Raw genomic sequence first — 18,958 nt, forward strand, 5'->3', positions numbered from 1 at the left:
CTATGTAAGCTCGTACTACTCAGCACACAAATTATTTTTACATGTTTTAATATTTTGTGTATTTTATTAATTAGATAGTAGTCATGGTTGAAAATATCAACTGTTTCTGACTTATTTTTCAGGGATGTTTTGCTGCTTTAGGCATCTACTTAATCTGCCTCTTGTTTAACTTGATTTAGGCTAGTGATTCTAATACTTTAGCAAGCATATTAGAATCAAATACATGAAAGCTTGTTAGAACAGATTGCCATGCCTCATCTTCAAAATTTCTAAGTAGGTCAGGGATGAGACCCAAGTTTTGTATTTCTAACCAGTTCACAGGTAACACAGAAAACTTTTTAGTGAGTCTTTGTTTTAAAACAGAGAAACACTGGATAATAGGGTATCCAGTCAAATGTAGAGTTTGACTCTCTTATGCAGTTTAGTCTGTTATTGAAACTTCAAAATTAGGTAATCACAAGTTTTATTATTGTGACACTATTTTTTGTGACTGATGCCTGAGTCTGGTTAAATATTCCATTAGTACTATAGAGGGTATAAAATGTAAAAGGAAAATGGCTAAGACTTTTATAGGATCTCCAGTACTTGGTTCTGCCTTTTTCTGTGCTTGGTGTTTGGTCACTTTTTTTTTTTTTTTTTAAAGCAGGGAGCTTCATATATCTAGTAGTATAGCAAATCATTGGGTAGCTTCCCTTTTTTCCTGAGGTTAATAAAGGCTTTAATTACACAAACACACACACAATGCCACGCATAATTTAAAAAGGAAACAAAAAAACAAGCAAAAACTGTAAAAGACACAGGTAAACATTCGTTCCATACAAAACAACAGAAAGAATCAAGTCACCCTGAACATAAAAAAAATCACCTCAAATAATGTGCCATAGTTGCCAGTAAATCTGGTAGTGGCTTAATTAGGCAAAGCATGGGACCTTTCCTTCTGTTTTTTTAGCATGAGTAAACAACAGTGACAAGGGCCAGAGAGTCTAGATGGAAGGACAGAGAGGGAGGGAAACCTGGGGAGGATAGGTGTGTGGTATTGCTCTCAGCCTCCCCTCTGTTCTTGAAATGGGCCAGGTCAGTTGATTGGTCTCTGTTGTTTTGACATTTGACCTATTGAACTTGGTTGGGTCTTAATCCCCTCTATCTTGCCAGTGAACAGCATGTCTATAGTTCGAGCCACGTAATGTACTTTAAGAAAAGTCCAGTGTTCCTAAAATCAATTGCTTATGTTCATATTGGCACACTTTTTTATTTAAAACTTCAAAACTTCACACATACAGCACATACAAAAAAATTGAGTATGAATATGATACAATGGAAAAGACTGCCTGAAGTCTAGTAATCAAAGCATGCTGGTAGGAGTCCCATGATTGTGGCGATGTACAGCAAAAGAATTGTCCCCAAACTCAAGGTCTAACAAGCTAGTTTTCCGATAAAAATATGTATGTTTCTCAGATGCTCATAAGATATACCAGCAGAGACAAAATTAGAATTTTTGAGGTGACACATGAGAAAGATGTTAGATGGCAGAAATCTGCTCATTTTGGAACACTTAAAGAGAGGATTATTCAGAATTTAAGCAAGATGGGGAGGAGGAAAAGGACATAACTGTTTTGGGGAAACACTTTTTTATCTGACTTGCATCTGGTAACGGGTTGATTTTTCTAAAAATTTCTATATAGAAGATCCAGATGTATTTGGGAGGTCTAGCTGTTTCCCTGATTTAAAACAAAAGGCCAGCTGGGGTGCCTGGGTGGCTCAGTTGGTTAAGCCTCCAACTATTGATTTTATCTCAGGGTTGTGATGAGATGTCCTGTCCTCCACGCTCAGTGTGGAGTCTGTTTGACATTCTCTCTCAATCAGTCAATAAGTAAGTAAGTAAAATCTATCTAATCAATCTATCATCTATCTAATTAAAAAAAAAAAAAAGGATGCCAGTAGTTCAGTCAGTTAAGCTTCTGCCTTCAGCTCAGGTCATGATCTCAGGGTCCTGGGATTGAGCCCTGCTTTGGGCCCCTTACTCAGTGGGAGGCCTGCTTTTCCTCCCCCTACTCCCCCCTCCCCCCTTGTGCTCTCTGGCTCTCTTTCTCAAATAAAAACAAAAACCGGATCCCTGGGTGGCTCAGCGGTTTAGCACCTACCTTCTGCCCAGGGTGTGATCCTGGAGACCTGGGATGGAGTCCCATGTCAGGCTCCCTGCATGGAGCCTGCTCCTCCCTCTGCCTGTGTCTCTGCCTCTCTCTCTCTCTCTCTCTCTCTCACTGTCTCTCATGAATAAATAAATAAAATCTTTAAAAAAAAAACAAAACTAAAAGGCCATCTAACAGTTGGGTCAGTTAAATCAGGGCAAAAAAAAAAGTTATGGCTCCGAGCATCCCCTGCAGTCATTTCAGAGGACAAAGAAAGGGAAGAGTAGTACTGTTGTTTTAATATTAACCTGTTTTCAGTAGATCACAGATCAGTTTACAAAGTACTCCCCCCCCCCCTTTCCAATCTCCACCCCCATACCAAGTAACTTTTGCTGTTGTATTTATATGTATATTTTTCTCAGACTTTGAGGAGATTGTATTAGTGTAGGAGGGGCCCAGCAATGGGCATCAGTGCGCTGATACCTAGTCTTAAACTATTTAACTGGTTTTGAGACCCTGGGAAAGTTTACTAATAGTGAATTTCCTACATTGGAAAAGCAGCAATATTGATTGTATTTTTAAGAGACCTTTCAGCTTTATTTATTTGAAAGAAGGAGAGAGCTTGCATGCAAGCGTTGGCAGAGAGAATCTTAAGCAGACTCCCTACTGAATACAGAGCCTGATTCTACTTGGGGCTTCATCCGGACCCTGAGATCATGACCTGAGCTGAAACAGAGTCGGACACTTAACTGACTGAGCCACCCAGGTGTCCCTACAGGTGTAATTTTTCCTGAAGCTCTCTGTTGCACAGACAGCAAGCTTCCTATGCTCTTGTGATGCAGTAGAGGTAAGAGTAGCATCTCATAATTGGATCACTGAGTGATGATCAAGTATTGAGACACCTGTTAGGAGTCTGTCTCCAGAGTCTGGAAGTTGGGCTTAGTTGACTATTTAACATAGTACATATTTTATGTGTAGTTTCTAATAAAACAAGGCAAATAGTAGTTCATTAACGTACAGTATCTCTTCTGCCATTTACAACATTTCCCCTCAGAAAAATATAAAAGAAGGAGTATTTGGGTTAGCTGTGCTTTTGAATGCCTCTCTACTTGTGGTGTCTGAAGGTTAAGGAATGTATGGAGGATAAAGGTCAAAAAGAGTGGCTTTTTTTTTTTTTTTAATGAGTTTGAAGGAGTTTTCAAGTTAAAGCCTGATACTTTTGTCAGTTCTGTGACTTTTTCACATTTTTAATATGTGAGACTGAGGCACATTTTTACAATCTGAGAGTATTATAAACTGGTAGCAGTTTGGTGGTGGTTATTGCCTGTGAATGCTTGAACTTGATCTACTTGTACATCAAATAAGTAATGTGCTACTGTTGAAACTATGTGTACTGGGTTTATTTACTAATTAAAATGTTTTCGGAAAGATTACAGTGGGATTCCATGTTGAATTGAGTAAGCTTGGAAACTGAACAGCATGGTGTAAATTTTATAGTATTTAAGCAAATACTTATCATTTGAAGAGTCACTAGTTCATTTCTTTTTTTTTTTTTTTTCCCCTGCAAAAGACCAGATGAGGTCTGTGGGATCTGAGGAAGTTACTCACAAGTAGATGGAACTGTATTATGTTTTGCTACTGAGATGATGTGCAAAAGGATTGCCTATCTCATGTCAGTAATTAGCAGCTGAAGTCAGGAGAAATTACTAAATGTTCTCAAATAGATCAGAGATAATTTAAAGTAGCTAGAGGCTATAGCTGATTCATGCACTGCACCGCACTGTCGTTAAGGCATTGAGTCATAGTTTAATTGGCACTGTTTTTTCTTTCATGGTCTTAATACAAAATAATCTTGCAGGTAATGCAGTGTCAACTCCAGAAATGTAGTTTACTTTTAAAAATATGATCAAAGAAGAAAGAAGCCTAAAATATATAGAATAAGGATGGATTCCTTTGCCAAAAGCCTTAATAAGTTTAGAATTAAATTCAAGGGATGTAAGGAGAAGGATTCAGTTCTGCTGTACATTGTCAATTTGGTGAACTTAACTGCTCCAACAAATGGTATTAACTAGAAATACCAAGTTGGTCCATGAAAGATTAGGTTAGATTAATTTGTGAAAAATAAAGACCCAAAATAGTGAAATCATGAATGATGACTTTACATTTTTATACTGCTTTTAAATTTTAAATAAAATCATGAATTGAATGAACTGTGACCTTAGCATATGCAGGCCGACTTTGTTTTGTACCTGTGCCAAACTAGGGATAGTTGTTTTGTGTTAGTGGCAGTAGCAGCCAGAATAGAATGGATAGGAGGAGATGGCTGGCCCATTGACACCATAGCTGTTTATTTTGAGCCTTCTCTCAACCTGGTTTCCCTCTCCCGTTCATTGATTTAGTGGATTTCTTTTGTCTTTCATACTTATTTATCAACATCTCTATATTGCACATGCCATCCCTTATTCTGTTCTTTTTGTGCTTCTTTGCCATCCTTTCATTAGCTTGGGTGGGGCTGGGGTAAAGAAATGGTAGACTTTTGTGCTGTCTCAGCCCTTTTGAACCAGGGAAGCCTATTGTTAGCTTAAGTGAGGAATTACTAAGGCTTTAAAGAAATGTACATTTGCATGTGGTAACATTTTAGTGATATGATGTTACAAAACAAATTGGTTTCTTTGTTTTGTAGGTCAAACTTTTAAATTTTGTTTTGCATTTAAGTGATGCATTTGTGTAAAACCATGTGATCATTATATTCAGTAATCAGATTCAATCTTAATGCATTTCAGTATTACAGTCTCACTTGACAGAATTTGATAGTGTATAACACGTTTGATACTCTTAGAAATTTTTCTTGATGCTTAATTTTGCGATTGATCATGAAACAATAACACATTGGTTTTGAGAAAAATTTAATTTTGATTTACCCGATCTCTTTGCATGTCATGGAGTTTAGTTTTCAAATGCCCTAAACAAACCTTGACCAACTTGTTTACTGTGAATATAGGTATATGACGGATGGGATGTTACTTCGTGAGGCTATGAATGATCCCCTTCTGGAGCGTTATGGTGTAATAATTCTTGATGAGGCTCATGAAAGAACATTGGCTACAGATATCCTCATGGGTGTTCTGAAGGAAGTTGTAAGACAAAGATCAGACTTAAAGGTGAAGTAATTTTTTTTTTCTTAATCATCTCATTAAAAAAGGGGGTATGTATAGAAAACAGAACATAGGCCAATCACTAAATCAACTATAATATATCAATTGTAAAATAAGGAACAATAAGTACCTACATTGTTATTTTTCTTTGTTTCTAATAAAGAGAGCTGTGTAGCTGTGTCTTCATATGTGTTTTTACTTTGATTCCACTTTCTAGTGATGTATGTATTTTTAGACCAAACCTTTTCCATTTCTAACCCACCTGACTCTTTAGTGATTTAATAACATGGTAGTTTTGTATCCCTGCTGCTCACTCTCCCCTTCATTAAATACAGAAACCTCAAATCTTTGTCCTGCCCCAACATAAACACACGCATTCTAACTCATCATGTTGGGTAGTAGGAACAACTATATCCAGAACAAGCAAGCCACCCCTCAGAACTCTGTTCACTTAATCTAGTTGGCTTGAGTTTTTTTTTTTTTCTGTCAGTCCTACTACTACTGCCCTGGCCAGTGTTACTGTTTTGATAAGGGCCTAAAACGGGCTGAATTTCTGATCTCTCTGCCTCCCAGAGTTTATGAAGTGCCTCTTTTTGCTGTTGTATATACACCATTTATTGGAACTTAGACTCATTCTTTGATTGTTAGTATATGTGTTATAGAGGGATTTTACACTGGGAGGCAGAAAGATTCTGGGTCTTAAAAAATTGTTATCTTAGTATGTTTTTGTTTAAATTTATTATTTTAAGGAATGCATTTGAAGAATGAGGAGTATTACCATTATTGATTAAATGTTATGAGCTTTTGAAATTTTCATTTTGTTTTAATTGAAATATAGTTGACCAACAGTGTTAATAATATTAGTTTCTGAAGTACAATGTAGTGATTGGCAATGACAGCTCCCTGTTACGCTGTGTTCACCTTGAGTGTAGCTACCATCTGTCACCATGCAATGCTATTACAATACCATTGACTATATTACCTATGCTTTGCCTTTTATTTCTGTGACTGACTTACTCTAACTGGAACTTTGAAACTCCTCCTCTCCTTCATTCATTTTGTCCATCCCTCCCTGGCAACAACCAGTTTGTTTTTTGTATTAGCCTGTTTCTGCTTTTTGTTTTTTAGATTTCATATATAAGTGAAATCAGGTATGAGCTATTAAGGTTTTTTGGAAAGAAACTCAAAGTAGAATTTACTCTGTAGTAGAATGTTTTATGAGGGAGCCTTCTTTTTAAGTAAATTTTTAATGGGTGCTATAATGTTTGAGTTACATGGAGAGAGGGTAACTGTACAGTCTTCATCGCTCTGTATTTGGAACCACCTTTTGGTGACTGGCTTTTTACAACAGTGTAGAAAATCCCTGTTTAGGAATTTTTCTAAAGAAGTCATTCTTATTAAAGGCGATTTAGAAAAAGAAAATTTATATCTGTGCCACTGATTTTTTTCTTTTTTTCTTTTTGCATTTCCTGCTATTTCCTGTGTGTAAGGTTGTCCTGTTCCGTCTTAATAAACACAGTAGTAATTGTACTATTTATTTATGTTGTCTTTTACCCTTTCCTTTTATATATTATATAAATCTTACGTAAACATAAATACGTTAAAACATTTTATGAACTTTGGGCCTTCAGGTGTTATTTCTTATTTATTATATACTGCGTTCATTTCTAATTTTTAAAATGTCAGTAACTCTTTTATCATAGTTCAGCAATTCTGTATTTGATTTTTTTTTTAAGATTTATTTATTATTTTAGAGAAAAGGAGTGTGTGCAAGGCAAGGGACAGGGGAAAGGAGACCTTCAAGCAGACTCCCTGCTTAGCCGGAGGAGGAGATGAGGGACTTGCTCTCAGGATCTTGAGATCGTGATCTGAGCTGAGCTCAAGAGTCAGATGCTTTTTAAAAATAATTATTATTTTTACTTTTGAAGATTTTATTTATTCATGAGAGACCCACAGAGAGAGGCAGAGACATAGGCAGAAGGAGAAGCAGACTTCCTGTGAGGAGCCTAATGTGGGACATAATCCCAGGACCTTGGGATCACAACCTGAGCCAAAGGCAGATGCTCAACTACTGAGCCACCCAGGTGCCCCAAGAATTAGATGCTTATCTGACTGAGTCACCCAGGTGCCCCTGCATTTGATTTTTTTAAATCATTTTTGTAGGTTTTTTAATAATTGAGATATATATAGAACATAGACATTACTTGTCTTTTTTTTCCTTAGGACCATGTAAGAATCTTTGAAGACTGCTTCAAATAATTAACTTTTGTGTTTTTTTTGTTTCCCCCAGGTTATAGTTATGAGCGCTACATTAGATGCAGGGAAATTCCAGATTTACTTTGATAACTGTCCTCTCTTAACTATTCCTGGACGTACACATCCTGTTGAGATCTTTTATACTCCTGAACCAGAGAGAGATTATCTCGAAGCAGCCATTCGAACAGTGATCCAAATTCATATGTGTGAGGAGGAGGAAGGAGATCTTCTACTTTTCTTAACTGGTCAAGAGGTATTAATTGTCATTATTTGCTTAATTATGTGGCCTTTAGCATGTTAAATTATACAACAGCTTTTTAAAATCTAAGAACATGGTATATATTAACCATGTATTTCTTATCCCAAGGTTTAAAGATTTTCTTCAACTTGACTGTATTTATGTATGAAGCATTATAACCCCTTTATATATGTACTCTAAGAATACCCTTTTATACAATTGGTGTTTGTTAATTATCCTAAGAATGTTAAGTGCTTTTAGAATTTCAAGATTTAGCAATTGCAGTTTTCAACTTTGGCGATACCTGAGTGGTAAGTGGTGGTGTGATAATTTGCAGCTTTGCTGAAGCATAAATTTGAACCACATAGCTGCCGTGAAATCAGGTTGTCCTAGTCAGCTTGTGAGTGAAGTTGAGTGGCTTGGGTACCCATTCAACATCAAAACAAATGTTTGTGTTTTGATTTTGTCTTCATGTGTTCACTGAAGATTAGAAGGAATCAGTGAAATTTCTTAGTTGGAATTTACCTCACTTTAAGTGACAGGTTTTATTCTCAGGTGCAGTTTTTTTTTTTTTTTTTTTTTTTTTGGTGCTGCATTTTTTAAAACTTGCTTTCCACAGCAGGTTTATAGGTGTGCTATGAAATTCTCAAGTTAAAGTTCAGGAGAAAGCTATCTGGAAAAGACCATTTCAGAGAGCCTCTTACTGGAGGTTTTCTTAGAGCTTGTCCTCTGCTTCAGTAGGCTTTATGAACTTTCTAGAATGTACTTTTCTAACATACATGCAGTTCCACTTAGAAAATTTCCACTTACTGATTCTGATTCAGTAGGTCAGGTGTAGCCTGAGATTCTGTCTACCTAACAAGCTTCCAAGTAATGTTGAAGCTCTCCAGGGTTGAGTGGTGAGGTTCTGGGGTAGTGCTGTTCCATCAGACCTTTTGTTGGTGCTGAACATGTTCTGTCTGCCATTCAGTATGTCACTCACCAGGAATGTATGGCTTTTGAGGATTTGAAATGTGGCTGGTGAGAGGAGGGAATAAATTTTAATTTTATAGCATTTTAATTTAAATAGCTACATGTGCCAACCTTCCTCCAGTTTCAGTTTTTGTATGGCCCACTAGTTAAAAATTGTTTTTACATTTTTAAGCAGTTGTAAATAAGAGCAAAGAATGTGCAACAGAGATGATGTATGCATTCAAAGCCTAAATTGTTTTGGCCCTTTACAGTAAAAGTAAAAGGTCTGACCCCTGCCCCAGAACATTTTTTCTCAAGTGTGATCAGTGGACAGTCTACTTAGGAGAGAAGAGTAGAAGAGTTTGTTAAAAGCAAGTTCTTGGTCCTGTTCCAGACTTGCTGAGATAGGTGAAATCTGAGGCGAAAAAGGAATCTGCATCTTCAGTGAGGTCTGTGGGCCATTTTTATATTTCCCTAGGTTTAAAGGTCATTGTCCCAGAGGAATGTTTAAACCAGTATAATTCCTGTAGTACATTAATGACACAACTGTAAACAGTGTTGTGAGGAATTGCTCTAATTCTCCCAGATACAAAAATCACAGGTCTTCTGTGACTGCCTACCTCCACTGGAATGTGAATTATTTTATTTGTATTCAATTTCTACAGGAATGCTTGATACACATAATATTCCAGCAAAGGCTGTTGTTTTAAGAGCTATAAATGTTGCATCATTTCTTTGTCCTTGCATTTCTTCAGTATTTGTATGATCTATGATTTGTACCCCCATTGGCCAAAATGCTTTTTCTGTAGAGCAGGTTTTTTCAACTTCACTATTTACATGGACGGCCTATCAGTTTTTTTTGTTGTGGGGTAACCTGTGCATTGTGGCATCTTTGGTCTTTACCCATTACATGCGGTAACATTCTCTCCTCCAGTTGTAACAACCAAAAAATGTCTGCAGAAACATTGCCACATGTCCCCTGGGTAGAAAATCATTCCCAGTACAAAATCATACTTGTTCTTTTGGGAAATAAAATGTGTTGCAAATTCACTTTTACAGATAAACCCTCTGTTGGTACCTGTCTTTATTTTTATGCATTTTGAATGGGAGAATTTTTATAAATTTTAGAAGCAAGAGTACCAAATGCTTTTTTGAGGGCATAAAAATGGTATTTATGCAATAATGCATTAGGCATTTGAGGTATTCATCTTGTCCTTTTGTGCCTGGTCTCTAGTTTCTTGCTTCATATAGAGTGCCGCGTAGTGTATTTTCTTAAATGACTTTTTAAAATAGCCATTATGTTCAGATAACTAAGCATATTCGAATTTTATCAGAAATATCAGATGGTCTCATGGTGAGAACCTGAAAGGCTTTTCTGTGATTTAACTTCTTGTATTTGGCAGCTATCCCATAGTTGGGGAAAGGAAGGGAGTAAGCCCCATGGTTTTCAAATGTGTGCTTGAGTACATGTTTTCCAATAAAGTTATTAACTGTAACTGTGAATAAGGTTTGCATATGTCCTCTTACATTTTTAAATCACCTTTTGTTGGGTGACTAGTCTTTAATTTGAAGATCTTCAGGGAGAAGGTATCAGAGTACCTAATGTATTTTGTTTCATTGATTGTTTTTAGTAGAATTGAATTAAAGATATATAAAATATTACTGTTTTTCATGCCTGTGAACGTGTGTTATTTTTACATGGTCAGTTAAGTGGTAGATTCTTGGAATTCACTATTGTCTTCATAAATATGAATAGCACCTGTAAAATTTAATTTTCCTGTGAAATTTTAAAATGATTTTTAAGAGCATTTTACCATTTTGACTTAAACAATAATGCATCTGTAGTAATCTGAGTTAATTTGGGAATAGGAGATTAATCTTGATTGGTGAAAGGTTGGGAAAGATTTGAATTCTAGAATATTTTTTATTTTATCTTAATGCATAAAATCTGGAGCTATGATTAAAATTAAGTGTTGCCTAGTAGAAGTCCTTTGGGGAGCTACACTTCTGAATTAGATAAGAATGATTATAATTGAAATATCAATTGTCAAGGGTTACATGAAGATGTTAAAACCATTCTTTAAGGAGCACATTCTTTTATCTTTAATTTTGCTGAGTAAAATGTCTTTTCCATATGCAGTGAATTCAGCCTCAAATTAGCAGTCCAAATTTATTTACTCACATATATTAATACTTTTGGAGCTGAAAGTCTTTAAAAACTCCTGAGCTTCTGTCTCAGTAGTCAATATTGCTCATAACTAAGCAGCTCTTAGCAGATGGTTGCTTTATGCTGCTGAATGTCAATGAGCTTTGTGCTCTTCTGAACTTAGTGTTGTCTATGGATATTTGGTAAACTTTAGGGAAAAATTTGTTGCAGTTTTAAAACTAAGTGTTTAGAACCTTCCTTGTATAAAAAACAAGTGGTGTGGGATTTTTTTCTTCTTCCATCTTTAGAGTTGTCTTTATATCCCATGCAGTAGTGATCTCATTTTAGATGTATTTGACAGATTGGATAGTGCAGTCCCAAGTAAAATTGGAATTATCTTCTTGCTAAAATTTGGAATGTGCTCATGTATAATTTGGGGCACTGCGTTTTCTACTTTGTGAAATCTGGATGTTTGGTGACTTTTTGGACCCTTTGTTTTCTGGTCAAATATATGGTGAAATTAACTAAGTTAAAAATACTCTGAATATTGGCATCAGTTTTTCTGTTTTATTTTAGAGAAGTCTAATTTGGGGTTTATATTCAAATCTTTTTGATTTGGAAGAGATATAATTTTGTATTTGCATACCAGCAGGGGGCATTCTAATCTAGATACAGCATTTGAAAGCCTTTTTTCCTTAAAATTATTTGTTTTGTTATATTCTTTCTTTCAATCAATATCATTCTTTAATTTTCTTTTAGAAACGTCATCTCAAAGGGAACTGTTGTGAACATCCAATACTTAATAGTAATTTTCTACTTGATAATTTTTCAAGACCCTTATCCAGTTTTTAAGAGAACTCCTATGGTTAAAAGAGAGTGAAAAATTTTGTTCTTAGGTATCCAAAGGCTTTGTATTTTTTAACATGGAAACAGAATTGCACTTTGATTTAAAATAATTTCAAGGAAAATAATTGTAGTTTAATAAAATAAAAATATAGACTATATTTACCTGAGAGACTTTTTCCCATTTTTTTCTTTAATTATTCTGACTTTTGAATGTTTTTCTTTAATCATTCTGATTTTTCAGATAAGAGATAATTTGTTGATAAGGATAGCTTCTGATTCAGTTATGCTTTGGGCAGACTGCCAAATCATTTAACATACTTCTGAATTTAATCTGATTAATGCTTCAGTAAACTTTAAATTTGTTGTCTACCCCCCTTTTAAGTCCATTTGCCCTTCCCTTGGAGCCTCCACCTCCCTCTCTTTCTCTGTCTTCTGCACTCTCTGAGTATTCGTTGTGTGTCCTCTCTTTAAAACCTAGAGATGAATGCAAATGTGTTAGAATTATTTTCTGTGGTCGGGAAATTTTTGAAGATCCTCTGAGTTATTTGGGTTAGCCTACTTCTTAAATATCTATGTTGATACTGTAAAGGTGTTTGTTCTCATTAGGCACAATGAAGCAAATCTTCCATATAATTACATTAGTGATACGTGACATTAAAGCCTAATTGGCTTATTTAAAATATCTAGCACATCAATTTCTTTTAGATTGTGAAAATTTAAAAGGTTATGAGTGCAGTTAAATATTCCTGGGTGAGAAATTTCAATTTTAGTACAATTTGTTGAGAATTAATTAGGACGTTTGACTAGAAGAAAAAGTGTAGAATGCCAATGAGATTAGTTGTGTCTATTTATTTGAGTACAGAAATCAAAATTTCAATGATAGTTTTGGAAATCCCGATGAAGTTTACCGAGTTTTGACTTACCAAGTTCAAAGTAAGCTGCATAGAACTAGGATTATGATAAATACTTGAATGTTTTAGTGTGTATGTGTTTTGTTTTTACACTCAGACTTGTATTTTGTAGGAAATTGATGAAGCCTGTAAGAGAATAAAGCGTGAGGTTGATGATCTGGGCCCTGAAGTTGGTGACATTAAAATCATTCCATTATATTCTACACTTCCTCCTCAGCAACAGCAACGCATTTTTGAGCCTCCGCCTCCAAAAAAGCAGAATGGAGCAATTGGAAGAAAGGTTAGCCTAGAGATATTCTGTGTAAACATTTCATTAATACCAAAAGAACTGTCTATGAGAAAAGAAACTATCGAATTACTAAGGACTAAGTTATGTGTGATGGCGATCTGTGTTGCACACTACAAAATAATCTGTATTTAAAAAGTAAATAGAAAAAAGTATATTTTGGTATAATTCTGTGTATCTTTTGACCTTAAGTAAGAGCATGCACTGTTTCCCGTCCCCACAGGAAGCCCATCTTAGTAAACGGGTGGTTGGTTATGATGGGTCAAGAAAAGCAGGAGATGGCCAAGTGTTGTCTTTCTCTCCATTAAGTCACTTGGCAAAAGCTAAGCACTGTGTTCTTTCTTCAGTGGTTTGGCTTCTGCCTAGAATTTTCCTTAAGGACCTAACCAAATGTCATGTCTTACAGGTATGAAATATTGACTACAGAGATCTCTGATAACAGTAGCACTCATCATGCTGCCTAAATAGGTGGTTTCTATGAGTATGGGTGTCTGCCTGGCATAGGAAGGGACAAGGGTTTTCCAGACCTGTTTCTGGGCTCCCTTCTGGGAAGGGGATCTGAGTTGTAATTTGAAACTGAACAGTTACACTTTTATTTTTTTAAGAGTAATGTTCTTACTAGATCTTCAAAAATAAAATTACATTGTCTGAAAAGGTTTGAAAAACATTAGTATAGTGGAGTCACTCATTAGGTTAAATAGTAGCTGCATATGAATTTTGGTAAGATTCTTAATCTTAAAGTTTTGATTTTTAAAAATAGGTATAATTTACCATCATCACCTTAGGGGATTATCTTCAAGGATCACGCTTTGTATGTACAGGGTACTAATATATGTAAAATAAACTAATCCCTCAGGGTAACTACTATCAGTTCCTGGAGTATATTCATGTAAAAAAAAAAAGTGTTACTTGAAATATTACTTATGTATGATTTACTTTGTTGGTCAGATTTAGAATTAATTGCTTTCTTTCTAAATTCAGGACTAACAGACTCACAACTTTTTTCGGCTTTTTATTTCAATCTTTTTGCTAATGTTTATCATGATTATAGAAAAATTACACATTATAAAAAGATACTTAAATATATCAGGGCTAATTATTTCTTTACATGGCTGTGTAAAAGTTAAATGAACCAAATACATTTTTGAGATTGAAGAAGCTTAGTGAAGGGATATACAACACCAGCCTAGTGGAATATAAATTATCAAGAGATTGATAGGGGAAAAAAAATCAGGTTCTGAATATTTCATAGATCAACAAGAGAAGTGAATATGACTTGACTTTTCAAAAACAGTTTGGTCATAGCTTCATTATGTTGGACTTTCCAACTATTTTTGTCATAGTGTTGTCTCTGTGTTGTCTCTAGAACGTGTTAAAACATTTTCCCCTGTTAACTTTATGTGCATTCTGAACTTTGGAGAAAAGTTGAAATTTTAGGTGATAGCTTTAGTATACAATTTTAAATTTAATTTGTTGACTGAAGAATTCTGATTTTCTGTGGAATTCTTAGCTTAATTCTGTATTAGTGGATGTATGTAAATAAAGTTGTGGATTTCTTAAACATTTCTATAGTAAAGAGTAGAGTGGAGGCAGATAATTTTTCTTGAAATCATGTATACTTTGGATATCTACATTTGTTTTAATTTTAAGCTGATTTTTTTTAACCATTGAGTAAATTTGGCATATAGCAAGATTTTCCATATTTGTGTCTTTTCACGTAGCTCTTTTCATTCCATTTTTAGGCTTCCTTGAGAAGTATGGCCTGAATTTACTGAAATGTATTTCACATCTGAATTCTTTGCTCTGTTAATTATTAGTTTATTGGAAATTTAGATTCAGTCTGGTGCCAGTTCAATGTGTGATACATTTTGTAGAATCTACAGCTTAAGCCCATGGGGGAATAGAATTTATTTAACTGTATTGCTTTTTGTGTTCTTATAAATCCTAAGGATAACGAGGAGAATTTTGTCTTACTGGAAAGAGTGACTCGGCAATAGTTGGATATATGTGTGCTTGATGGCCAGAGATGACGAGCGAACCGCTGGAGTTCCCAGGGCAGGGCTTACCTTGGGAACCCATCCTAGGGCCACAGTGCTGCTTTATTGACAGTGATTCATTCAGCTAAAACTACATGACCTCTTGCTGGGAAATCATGTTCTCTCTTGGCATGAATCAGCTTCATCTTAGAGTCTGAGAAGAACTGTCTCTAGCGTTCGCGCATACACACATACACCTATGACCCAAAGAGAGGGAGGGAGGACTTCCTTGGCAGTTGGTGTGTCATTCTCATTATGCAAAAAAAAAACGCTTTGAAGCCTGGCATGTTGAAGGAAAAATGAACGTTTTTATGGAAGCCTAGTGCACAGAGCAGGATTCACTCATCCATTCAAGTTTTTGATGCTGGACAACAGGGAAGCTGCCTGGAAGAAGATAGGACCACAGAGAGCAGAAAATACACTCTAGCCAGGCGCTAACTGGTAGTTTCAGAGGAGCAGGTGACCTACAGGCCGACTGACTGGGTTAGAGTCATCAGAAGGGTTGAGAGACTGTGTGGAAGGAGGAAGGGACGATTTAAGTCCTGTGAAAGGAGAGTGGCTCTCTGCTGGAATAGGAAGAACTGGCAGTCTGTTGCTGTTTTCCTGTTGTCTTTTTTTAAAATGCTGCAACTTTGATAATATCCCGTTTATATTATAAGATAAAGGGCTAGAGGCCAGGCTTGCTGCTTCTGTCCTGAATTCACTGCCAGTTACTAGAATGGCGCTTTCATTCACAAGTGTTAAACTGTCACTGGTTGATATTCACAGTTGATTTAAAAATACAAAGGAACATTTAGGGATTTATGGTCTGCTTCCAGTTGTGTAAAACCAAATAGGATTTGATTCATTTTTTGTTAAATTTGTTCTAATACAAGGATAATAGCTAGCATAGGGTAGAATGTAAGAAGTTAAAACATTTGGAAACAAAGAGAATATTTAATAGAGTTTTTTAATTTCCACCAAAATAAGTGTAATTCTGTATTTATATTTGGACACCCTTTGTAAGGTAGTGCCTTATTTGTTGTTGTCTTACTCGTATCAATTTATGCAAAATAGGGCCTTGTAAATACAGTTGTAAAACTAACAAAAGCACCTTTTCGTATTAAAGTTTTAAAATGTAGGCTATATTAAGGGTAAAGTTTTAATGGGCATGGGGGATTTAACTAGCATTCCTTTTATAGATAGTTACTGAGTTCCTTTTATGTGGGCTTCTAACAGCACTACTGGTGAATAGTTTCGAATTTTTAATGATCAAGAAAGGTTGAGAATGCATGTGTTTTTGTGAGTGTAGATTATTTTGCTTGTTTTGATCATGCTTGACATTTATTCAGATATTTGAGTTTAAGTTCAAGCTATGGTTTTGTTATAAGCGTTAAAGTTTACTCAGTAAATTTACTCATGCATTTTTTGACTAAGACTTAGAATTGCTATTTTATAGATTTGATGTTATTAAAATCCAGGAACTACTCTTTGATTTTATTTAGGTTTCATTAATTTTATCCATACAAATAGCTGATTTTTCTGTAGCTTATCTTACAGTTTACTAATTAACATGGCTCAAAGCATACACTGCTCAATAAAAAAGAGAAATGGCCCTTGTGGAGATGGTTCTATAGTTTTAAAGAGAGGCTTAATGATCCACTATCTGAAGATAACTTAGTGTGGTACTGCTGGGATGTGGACAGATAAAGAAGTTAATGTCCTTACTGAATTGGCAACCCCCACAGAATTCCCTGGGGACTGAAAATCCAAACTAGTTGAACCTAAGTGCATTATTGTGTCCAAATAGAATTCAAATAGAGTAACTTAGGGTACTCTCACTTCTACTACTTCTAAGTGGAATTATTGAAATAAATCAAAGTGGATTTCATTGCAAGGCATGTTATTGAGGGGGAAGGGGATATATCTAGATGAAAGTTTAATCTTAACACACTTAACATTTACAAACATAAAATTGGTAGTGATGTCAAACTTTTTCCACAGGCTTTATTCTATATTTAGGGATTATTTACCTGAAATAATTGCTTGGTGAATGAAGCTTAAACACTTTTTAAGAACACTTATTTCCATGTTACATTCTAGAAAGCTTGTATCATTTGTATATATTCCCATGTGTCATATGTAGATCCCCTGACCAAATTCAGGATCACTTTGTGTTCTGACCAGTTCCTAATTAGATCATATGCAACCTACATCTAGAACACACTTAGGGCTTGCATTAGTCTCCTACTAAGGTTTCGAGGAAGCTAGATAACTTTTTATCATCTCATGTATTTGTTCTTGTGCATCATATATATATATATGTGTGTGTGTGTGTGTGTGTGTGTGTATTTTTTTCTTTAGCCATAGCTAGAATTACCTCTCCAGCTTTAGTAGTAAAGTCATTAGAAGAAGCATCTTTGAAAGTCCTACAGTTTGTTACAGGAGTTTTCCCCCTTTTTGTCCCCAAACCTACCTCCCATGGTTTACGAGCCCTGCCTTTTTTTTTCATAGTACTTTAAATAAATCAGTATGGCAGATAAGTCCTATTCGAAAAGCTTTTATTACCTTAAAGCTTTTTAACCAATTTACTTTTAGTCCTTGGAAGAAAGCTTCTCTAAGGTCTTTTTTTTTTTTTTTTTTTTAAACACTTCTGTTTTGGAGTTTGACTTCTGGTTGGCAGTAGACTATCGATAAGGACATGGGGTTTGCCACCTTGTCATAATCCTGTGATTCTTAAATCCACAGTTCTTGTAAGTATTACATTATTTGCCACACAGACAGAGCCAAAGACGCATGCACACCAAGTGAAATTATTTTCTAAAGAAAAATTACTTTAGGGGTGCCTGGGTGGCTCAGTTGATTAAAAGCCTCCCTTCGACTGAGGTCATGATTTGGGGATCCTGGAGTCAGATTCCCTGCTCATGGGGGAGCCTGCTTCTTCCTCTCCCTTTGCCACTTCCCTTGCTTGTGCTCTCTTTCTTTCAAGTAAATAAAATCTTTTAAAAATTTATTTTTAAATTCTGAAGAATTGATCATAACAAGAAATTTTTCCATACTAACTGTATTCTGTTTTAGAAGAAACATGTGAAATGTATTTTTTTTTATTTCCTCCACTGCTCTAAATCTATATCCAAAACTATTATAATATCACCCCAGAATTCCAGAAAACCATAAGATCTTTTATATAATCACAAGCATGTCACTGGTTCTGTAATAGGTTTATAAGGACTTTCTCTATTTATTGCCTAATTTTGTTAACAGCTTTGTCTTAGCTAGATGAATATTCAGGAATTATAAAAGCAAATGAAGATTTGGGAGTGTTAAAACCTTTAGCTACTTAGGTTGGCTTCCAGGCTCTGTCACTGACTTCTAAATTCATTGCTCCTTCCAGGTCAACGTACTTGACTTTGTAGAAGAATATTAAACTCAGGATATTTATTCAAATTCACCTGTCAATTTCATAGCCTTGTTTTTTGTTTTTAAGATTTTATTCATTTATTCATGAGAGACAGAGAAAGAGAGGCAGAGACACAGGGAGAAGCAGGCTCCATGCAGGAAGCCCGATGTGGGACTTGATTCCAGGTTTCCAGGCCCTGGGCCGAAGGCAGGTGCCAAACTGCAGAGCCACCCAGGGAACCCCTCACAGCCTTGTTTATGTTGCTTTGGTTCTAATTTTTGAGCCATGTGCGTGCCATCTAAATGTATTGAAAACTGTATTTGAGTAATATCAGATGACCTGCGTTCCTTATCATTTGCTAGTTACCAGTCTTTGCAACTACACAATACAAAAAAGGAAGGATTTTTGGTTTTAGATGTGTGAATGATTCTAAAATATTAACCTGTCAATAGGTCTCTAGTAAGTTTTCAAAACCTCCAGGATTTCCTGGTGGTATGAGTCCTTTTCATTTCTCAGATGTGCCTATGGGCTTTTTTGCCTACATGTCATAGTTTAAGCTGAATCTTCTACTCCTAGTGTTCTTGTTCCCTTTTCTCTCGTGGTAGATTCCACCTTACTCTAGACA

General features: G+C 35.5%; 1 protein-coding gene across 1 annotated transcript in view; it reads left to right on the forward strand.

Moving 5' to 3' along the window:
- The window catches only part of DHX15 (DEAH-box helicase 15), a 59,663-nt gene that overhangs the window by 24,520 nt on the left and 16,185 nt on the right, over nt 1-18,958 (forward strand). Inside the window, exons 4-6 of the mRNA XM_041752088.1 lie at nt 5,131-5,290; nt 7,575-7,793; nt 12,745-12,912. Of these exons, the coding sequence (XP_041608022.1) occupies nt 5,131-5,290; nt 7,575-7,793; nt 12,745-12,912 (547 nt within the window). The remainder of the gene's footprint in view (nt 1-5,130; nt 5,291-7,574; nt 7,794-12,744; nt 12,913-18,958) is intronic.

The sequence above is a fragment of the Vulpes lagopus genome, chromosome 4 (assembly GCF_018345385.1).
Source record: "Vulpes lagopus strain Blue_001 chromosome 4, ASM1834538v1, whole genome shotgun sequence".
Lineage (NCBI taxonomy): Eukaryota > Metazoa > Chordata > Mammalia > Carnivora > Canidae > Vulpes > Vulpes lagopus.